General features: G+C 38.4%; 1 protein-coding gene across 1 annotated transcript in view; it reads left to right on the forward strand.

Moving 5' to 3' along the window:
• The window catches only part of ADGRA3 (adhesion G protein-coupled receptor A3), a 127,929-nt gene that overhangs the window by 52,446 nt on the left and 66,141 nt on the right, over positions 1-9,342 (forward strand). The window contains exon 4 of the mRNA XM_017509817.2: positions 4,179-4,250. Within this exon, the coding sequence (XP_017365306.1) occupies positions 4,179-4,250 (72 nt within the window). The remainder of the gene's footprint in view (positions 1-4,178; positions 4,251-9,342) is intronic.

The following is a 9,342-nucleotide window of genomic DNA, read 5'->3' on the forward strand; positions in this document are numbered from 1 at the left end:
AAAAAAAAAAAAAAAAAAAAAAAAAAAAAATAATGGTAGGAGTTAAAGGATTTTCTCTTTGTCTTTTAAAATTAGTTACAATTTGAATCAGTAGGGGATTTTAATATCTGTAGTTTTTGATGGGGGTGCGTGGTGCTTCCCTGTGTTTATCAGTCTCTGCCTGCTCTCATTAGAAACTCAGGGGCATCTGGAGGAGATATTACTATTAATCAGTTTTCTTTTCTGCCACTTATTTTGCACTTTATTATTTTCTAGTGGAGGCTTTTAATGAAACAAGTTAGAAAAACTGGCTGGTCTGGGATAGGTGATAGTGGAGACTGGAGTTCTAGGTAAGGAAGAGAAGAGTTATAGGAGGGTGGATGTTAGGTGTCAGATTGCATGGGAGAAAGCCAGGTTTCGCATTCAGTACAAGTGCTGTCAGCCAGGTATAGCAGCACAAAGTGGTAAGGCAGTGATCGGCATCAGTTCAATTCAACAAATATTCATAGCATCTACCCTTTGAGCCCAACTATTGATTCTCTGGGAAACAATTTCATTACAGCTGTATTTACTTAAAATGGTACTTAGATATTGATAATGGATTTTTATTTGGATTGAGAATCAACTTAAATTTGTTGATAAAACAAAAGAGAAACTGATGGATCTAGGATTCATGGAAGGCTCTAGGACAAGGGTGTAGAGACACACAGGTAAGTCAGGAACCTCTTGAGGGGTTTGCGGCCTAATGGAATTGCAAACACCGACCAAGAGCCTGGATATGGAATTGAAATGCAATTACAAAGAGATGAAGCAGTAGCTAGAGCTTAGCTGCAAAGTGTCTTGGACGTTGTTAGGCCTCAGCTATCCAGACACAGGCAGGGAATATGGAGCATGACCATAAACAGGCTGTGCCTCCAGACACAGGGTCACTAGGGAGTGGAGGGCAGCAGCAGATGAACATGATTTATAGCAGTGAGTCACTTTCTTTGTGCTTCTGTATGTGCCTGGAGTCAGTTTTGCACCCATGTCAAGTAGGAAGCAAAAGTGCAGGGGCTATGGCCTACCTACCCTATCAGAAACTCTGGGGCTGCTGCTAGGTGATCTTTCTTCAGCCATCCCTCCCAGGGATTCTGATGTGAAAGTATGAGAACTTTTAGAACATTTTCCCCTCCAGTCTGTTTTTCCCTCAGTGGAGGAATGTGAAATTACACTATCAGACAGGTCCTTTTCTTATCCCCTCCCTCTGTGTTCCACACTATTGTAGTCACAGCTTTTAGCTAATAAAAATGTTGATTATCATATCTCTATGCTGAGATACAGGTTGAAGAAAACGTGGCTGTTAATAAAAAGCAGTTTCTTCAGGACATTTTAGATACTGCAGACTATCTTAGATTCTCCATCTAGTTCTTTATCTTGCATGGAAAATCTCTCAAGCACTGCCATCCAAAATGAATTTAAAAAATTCTCGTTCAGGAGTATTTAATGTAATTACTGATATTGTACCTGCCATTGCCTTAGTGGTCTTTCATTGCATTACATGTTAAGTAGTCTCTTGTGTTCTGGCTTAAGAAGGTAATTGCCATTTATAATATTCTTCCTACTAGAAGATACATTCTTAATTCCAAATAGATGACTTATAATTAGCTTAGGATACACAACTTGCAAGCTGAAGAAGTCCTGTATGTAAACTCAATGGCATATAAAGATTTTTGGCAGTAGTAATGTTTGCTAATTGCTTATAGATACAGACCCTTTTCTTATGGGTTCTTAAGTCATTAATTTCAATTGTGCATCTCCCTTAACAAGCACACATAAAGTATTTTTGTTATGATACCATGCCTTTGCCTTTAGTTTGCAGATAATTTGAATCAGGAAGTTGAAGTGACTTTCTGAAGAATATACTATCAGAAGTAGATGAAACCTAGATCCATCAGTTTCTCTTTTGTTTATCAACAAATTTAAGTTCTCAATCCAAATAAAAACCCATTATCAATAACTAAATACCAATTTAAGTAGGTATAGCTGTAATGAAATTGTTTCCCAGAGAATCAATGGTAATTGCACCATTTAAAGCTCAGAATTGAGACAAGATTATAAATAGAGCCCAGATATGCTTTTTAAAGCAACAGTTTATAAGATGATGCCTAATTTTCTTAAACAGTGGTATCCAGAAAGTAAACGAAAATCAACTGGAATTAAAAAAAAAAGTCCCGTATGATTAAATACTTAGGAGCTACAGAACAAGGACAGATAAAGCCTTGTATTGCTTAAGATTCTTTGATGAAAAGTTGCAGTAAGAGTGGGAAGGCAGAACTGTGAAATTACTGAAGACCAGGATTACTTAAGGTGCTGTATTAGGCTTCTCCAGAGAGAGAACCAGTAGGAGATATGAGAGGGGATTTATTCGGGGGAATTGGCACACATGATCATGGAGGGAGAGAGGTCCAACAGTAGGTTTTGTGCAAGCTGGAGGGCCTGTGAATCCTGTAGCATGGCTCAGCCTAAGTCTGGAGGCCTCAGAACTGGAAAAGGTGACGTTGTAATCTCCAGTCCAAGGCCAGAGGCCTGTATGCCCTGGGAAGCGCATTGATGTGAGTTCCAGAGTCCAAAAGACAAAAGAACCTGTAGACTGATGTTCAGCAACAGGAGGAGAAAAGGTGTCCTGCTCTGGAAGTGGGAGAGAGAGCAGAGAGAGACAAGCCCTCTCTTTTGCCTGTTTGTCCCAACAGGGCCCCAACTGATTGGATGGTGCCCACCCATGTTGAGGGTAGGTCCTTCCTCTCTCTGCCCACTGATCCCATACCAGTTTCCCCTGGAAACACTGTCACAGACACACCCAAACCAATGCTTTGCCAGCCATTGAGGCCGCTCAGTCCAGTCAAGTTGACACTTAAAATTAACCATCTCATTTTAACTTTTGAAATTGTCAAGGAAAAAAAAAATGGGTAGGTACCCAATTCAAATGCTATGTTCTTAGAGTTTCTGGCGAGACTAATACATCTTCTGCCATTACCAAGTATACAGTTTAGAATCCAACAGTTTTAATTTGAAATGGATGGTCTAGATCATCCTATTGAAGAGTAACTCAAAGAATGTGTACTTCTCTATGACAGAGAATAATAGGGACATTGAAGGAAATACAATGAAAATATTTTTGAAAGTTTGACTTATGGAGCTTGTTCTAATTATTTTGTCAGAATTCGAAGTGTGATGAATTATTCCAAATCTAACAACTAAAAATTTAAGATTCATTGTTTTAGGGTTTTCTTGCATACGACTTATTAAGTTCACTGAAAACAGTGATGAAAGTCATGCCATCCCAGGTGAAAGTTACAGATATTGTCAGCTGTTATCTTCCAACATAAAGTTTTTACTTTTAAACCAGTGCAGTCCTCTGATTAAATGTAAAAATGAAATTGTTCATGGTCCTCGGTGTCAAGCAAAGTAAATAAAGAATAGAACAAAATAGTAACTAAAACTTTTACACAGGTAAAAAGAAAACAGTTTCATTGACTGAGGAGAAGTAAAAAATATTTAGAAGGTAGCATTTAATAGAAAATAGAAATGAGGAGTGATTGCAAAAATAATTGGGCCCTATCATAGATATTGTTAAAGTAATTTGGCTTGGAGTCTAAATGATAGATTTGTAAACTAAAAGCTAACACAGTTGATTTTTTTATTATAGTTGAAACTTCAGAGTATTTAAGGAATAAAGTTAGACAGAAAGTGGTATTTGCAGATGCTCTTGAAGAAATGAAAGTTCCATCATTCTAATAATTTGCCCTTTTCTCCATTGTCTGTCATTTATCGGCTGAATTTGGGCTCAGTTCTCCAACTGCCCCAGCATAATTAACTGTGTAGGTCATCTGAGGAATTGTATTGCAGGCAGCAAGATAGATTGAGTTTCATTTTTACTACTCCAGTTTTATCTTGAGTAATTTTGCAAGAGTAAGTGCTTGAAATATAGAGGGCACTATAATTTAGCAGCGTTGAGTCTGTGTGTGCCAGCAGTAAGTGAAAGCAAGGATCATTTTCGCCCTCACTGCCATCCTTATCTCACTTGAGTTGGGTAAATATCTCAAAGATGCTAGAATAAAGGTCTTGTGCGATACCTGGGTGCTGTTCTTGAATACTGAATGCACGAGACCTTCATTAACCAAGAGAACTAATTGGAGACACTTTTCCATCCTTCTCCTTAGGGACCTGACAAACAATCGAATAGGATGTCTGAATGCAGACATATTTCGAGGACTCACCAATCTGGTTCGGCTGTAAGTACATCTTTTCTTTCCCATTAAAAGATAAGGAAGCATTTGAGCCAGCACCTAAATACGTATGAAACCTAAGATATATTTAATTATAAGTAGCAACTGTAGGGCTTTTAGAAGCCGTAAGGAATAAGGAGCCCACCATGTAATAATGGGGATGTAATGCCCTCAGAATATAATGGTACATTGTCACACCACCCACATGGACACATGTACACACACACCACATAACACAGTGTAGTACATGCAACAGAGAGCACGTTCATGCTGAGAGGTACGATCAAAAGCTTTGCTAGTCTGGGAGAATTTCTAGGAAGTAGTAAAATACAAGCTGATGGCGCAGAAGATTTGTAGAGATCTGGATAGTTAGAAAGGAAAAGACGCCAAACCAATGATACATGGAGGTGGGAAGGAGAACAAAACTATTTGTCAAGGGGAAGGCCGGTGGACTTGGAGTAGAGTAACCATTGTGCCCCTGACCATGTGATTTGGGGGGAGTTGTTTGACTTTTTTGAACTTTTCTGTTTTTCACCTACAAAGTAGGATTAATAGTACCTCAAAGTTATTATAATCATTATTTAAAATTTAAGTCATCTATATCTGTTTATTTTTATTATAATTTATATAGAATATAAATGTGGAAGAACTTTGTATAAGTCATCAAGTATATTTTTATCTTTTGTTTTTAAATAAAGAAGTTTCTAAGCCAGGCGTGGTGGCTCACGCCTGTAATCCCGGCACTTTGGGAGGTTGAGGCGGACAGGTCACTTGAGGTCAGGAGTTCGAGACCAGCCTGACCAATGTGGTAAAACCCCATTTCTACTAAAAATACAAAAAATAGCTGGGCATGGTGGCACATGCCTGTAGTCCCAGCTACTCGGGGAGGATGAGGCATGAGAATCGCTTGAACCTAGGAGGTGGAAGTTGCAGTAAGCTGAGATTGCGCCACTGCACTCAAGCTCTGGGTGACAGAGCAAGACTGTATCAGAATGTTAAAAATAATGGTAATTTAAAAAAAAGTTCTGTTTGGGAGTAACTAGACATAAGGCTGATTATTTATAATAGAGCTTTATTTTGAAATGTGTGAAAAGTAGATATGGACTTAGAACTGATTAAACAGTAGGAAGCCACTGAAAGACATTTATGTTGGAAAATGGCATGAAATCATGTTTTAGAGGCAAGGAATCTGGGAATAGGGTTCCGCATGAAATGCCAGATGTGGAGTGGAAGGTCATTGTAAGGGTTGTCTACTTGTGATTCTTTCTCCCTGTGGGTTTTTAGAATGTTTCTTGTATTTCAAATTACCTTTGAAAAACCAATTAGGGGCTTAAGTGATGGGATTTTTTCATCTATAGTAAGGGAGGAGACTTCAAATCAGTGATGAGAGTAGAACAGAATGTTCCTGCTTCGTAGGAAATTTGTATCTGTTTTCACTGTGTCCTTTCCTTTTCAGGGAAAGGTATATGGCCTGATTTTTTAAAAATATATATTTTAAATTATTTATTTATTTATATTTTTTTTATTGCATTTTAGGTTTTGTGGTACATGTGAAGAACATGCAAGATTGTTGCATAGATACACACATGGCAGTGTGATTTGCTGCCTTCCTCCCCATCACCTATATCTGGCATTTCTCCCCATGCTGTCTCTCCCCAACTACCCACCCTGATTTTTGTTTTTAAGTAAAAGACTAATTTGGTGTACAACTTTACTCATGACTTGCAGTTAGTTAAATTAATTGCATCTTAACCCCTTTGTAACTGCCTTGCAAACGTTTCTGTCTCAGTGCTTTTTAAAATCTCTTCTTGAGATTTTTGTATTTTTACCTTTGAGGACTGTGTTAGAATTGACAAAATCATACATTTGTAAAGGAGGCCTTTGTTATATGTTTGGGTAGGTATGACTGAAGTAATGAAAAACAAAATAGTAAACTGGAGTCTACAGTTTTGTTGATTTTTAGTTTTAGATTGATTTCTAGCTTTGGCCTGGGGATTTGACACCACATCAACAAATGTTCTTTAGGCAGAAGAGCTGGTAGGACAGGGGCAAGGGCAGGTTGCTATTTTCTTAGTATTTTCTTTGCTTCCTTTGTCAATAACTAAAATTTTTGGAAGGCCTAGAACTTGGGTTGTCTTTTACATCTCTGATACCTGTTGTGAGAATTTATACACACGGAACACAATGAACATCATCCAAGTAAAACATTAAAACATAAAAATAACATTGCCAAGCTTCCCACTTTGAGAGTTGATTGATGATCTTATAGCTCATGTAATAGATTTTTGTGCCTTAAATTTGATTTATTTTTATTTTTATATAGACTTTTAGGGTACAAGCACAATTTTGTTACAAGCATAGATTGCATGGTGGTCAAGCCAGGGCTTTTAGGGTATCTATCACCTGAATAACATACATTATACCCATTAAGTCATTTCTCATCCACCCTCCTCCCACCCCCTCATGCTTGTGATTCTCCACTGTCTATCATTCCTATTGTGGATCTTCTAAATGGAACAGTTTGTGGCATATACAGCAGTATACCTGGCCTATACCTTTTGAATACTTTTTAAAGACAGCACGGCAATTAAGGAAGAAACGACTTACCATTCAGCATTGTATTTCAGTGACATTGCTGGACATAATTTGGGTTGATGTAGGTCTAGAGCTGTGGATCAGGAAACTGTAAGTGTTTTGCATGGGCTGCTGCTGTCCCCAGATTTTTGAGCTCTTGAGCCAGGCCCTATGTGGGTTGTGAAGGCTGATAACAGCTCAGATTTCAGATGTAGAGAATAGCATTTTCTCAGTCCAGTGAGTGGAAAAGAGAATCTGATTAGGAATGGAGCATGCAGTAAATTTCTTAGATTAGGAATCAGAGATCTTCCTCTTATTATTTCTCACCCAAAAGAGAAGGTATATAAAAAGAAGTAATTCTAGAGTGGATCACTGTCCCCAGCTATTTCCTCTGGTAGCTCTTCAGTTGGGGACCTCAAACTGAATGGATCCCTTAGCCAAGGAAGTTGGAATCTGAGGTCCCTCAGTACATTGATGGGACCTTGGCAGACAGCCTAGGCATTCTCGCCCAGATTTCTCATCATTTTAGAAAAAGTCTTGGCTTTGGAAATTTAAGTTAAGAATTTAAAAAAAAAAAAAAAAAACAAAAAACCTTTTTTTAAGCGTGTCAGAGGCCTTAGTAGACACATGTGGGGTGGGGTTATAAAATTGATTAATTCTATATATTGATCTCTACCTTTGCTGTTGGAGAAGTTCTCTTGAACAATCTCAGAGAAGTATAGTCATACTTTTAAAAGTTCTCACTTTGTCCTGCTGTAACAGTGGACATAGCTGGCAGACCAAATGGGGAGCCAGTAATGGACATCTGTGAAGCCTGTGTCTTTACTTAGGAGGTTAATTTCCAGAGAAATTATCAGGAGATCCACAAACCCAAAACTTTTCAAATCATCTTTATGATCAAGCTAATACCTATATTTTTTCCTCAAGAATTATGCCTTTAATATTTCCCTATCAGAAATATATATATTTATAAGAACTTCCCTTTACAATTTCCTTTATATAAAAACATATTGTGTGTGTATGTATTTATATGTATAAATGTACATATACAACTTATATGTATGTATGTGTATAAAGAACTTCCTTTATATAAAAATGTGGATGTTATTGAGTAATAAAATCATATGAATGAAAAATTAAATTTCCCTTCATCACTTCAGTCACATCATCCTGAGATAACTTGTATTGATGATCTGGTGTGTACACACACACACACACACACACACACACACACACACACTTTTTTTTTCTGTTATACCCAGAAATGCATAGACACAAATACAGGACTCAAAATGCTCTCTACTTGGCAACTCACTTTAAAAATAATTTGTCAACATATTAACATCTTTTTAATAGAGTACATGTTGATTTAGTTCGTGCCTGTCAGTGCCTACAGAATATTCTAGGTGTAGAACAGACTGTAACTTAGTCAGTCCTCTGTAGATGGAGATTACATTGAATTGCATTTTCCTCTCTTTTACCAAATCTGCCCTGATAAAGGCTCTTGTATAACAGAAGATGCATCATATACACATGCAACTCTTAAGAATTCAAATATATCTACCTAGCAAAGCATAAGTAAATAAAGTCAAATTAAGTGAGTAAGAAACAACGTCTAGGCACAGTGGCTCACACCTGTAATCCAGCACTTTGGGAGGCCAACGCGAGTGGATCACTTGAGGTCAAGAGTTTGAGACCAGCTTGGCCAACAAGGTAAAACCCCATCTCTACTAAAAATACAAAACTTAGCTGGGCATGGTGGCATGTGCCTGTAGTCTCAGCTACTCCGGAGGCTGAGGCATGAGAATCACTTAAAGCCGGGAGGCGGAGGTTGCAGTGAGCCACCACACTCCATCCACTGCACTCCAGTCTGGGCGACAGAGTGACACTTGTCTCAAAAAAAAAAAAAAAAGAGCAGGATGGGAGTGGGCGGGTAACTCAACTGCTACTCCATTCTGTGAGCTTATTCTGACATGGGAGCTGTGACTTTGCTGTTGTCATTCTCAATTTCCTCTTAGTTTTATTTATTTATGTATTTATTTGGTAAGCATCTCAGAGCTGGACTGTGATTGTAATGTTTTAAATGTGTCATTGTTTATGGTCCCCAAATCCAAGCCAGTTACTTCACTTGTGTTCAGCCATACAAATAGCAGCCTGTTCCAACACTCAAGGAAAAATGGATTTGCATTGGGATTTACTGAGAGGATGGCATGTCCTTCTCTAATGTGATCCCTTCCTTTGTGACTTCCAGGGGAGATATCTAATAATATGCATATTAGAACTTATTGGTAGCCGTGTGTGGTGGCTCATGCCTGAAATCCCAGCACTTTGGGAGGCTGAGGTGGGTGGATCACAAGGTCTTGGGTTCAAGACCAGCCTGACCAGCATGGTGCAACCCCGTCTCTACTTAAAAATATAAAAATTAGCCGGGCGTGGTGGCATGCACATGTAATCCCAGCTACCTGGGAGGCTGAGGCAGGTGAATTGCTTGAACCTGGGAGGCAGAGGTTGCAGTGTGCCGAGA

The sequence above is a fragment of the Cebus imitator genome, unplaced genomic scaffold, assembly GCF_001604975.1.
Source record: "Cebus imitator isolate Cc_AM_T3 unplaced genomic scaffold, Cebus_imitator-1.0 Scaffold422, whole genome shotgun sequence".
NCBI lineage: Eukaryota > Metazoa > Chordata > Mammalia > Primates > Cebidae > Cebus > Cebus imitator.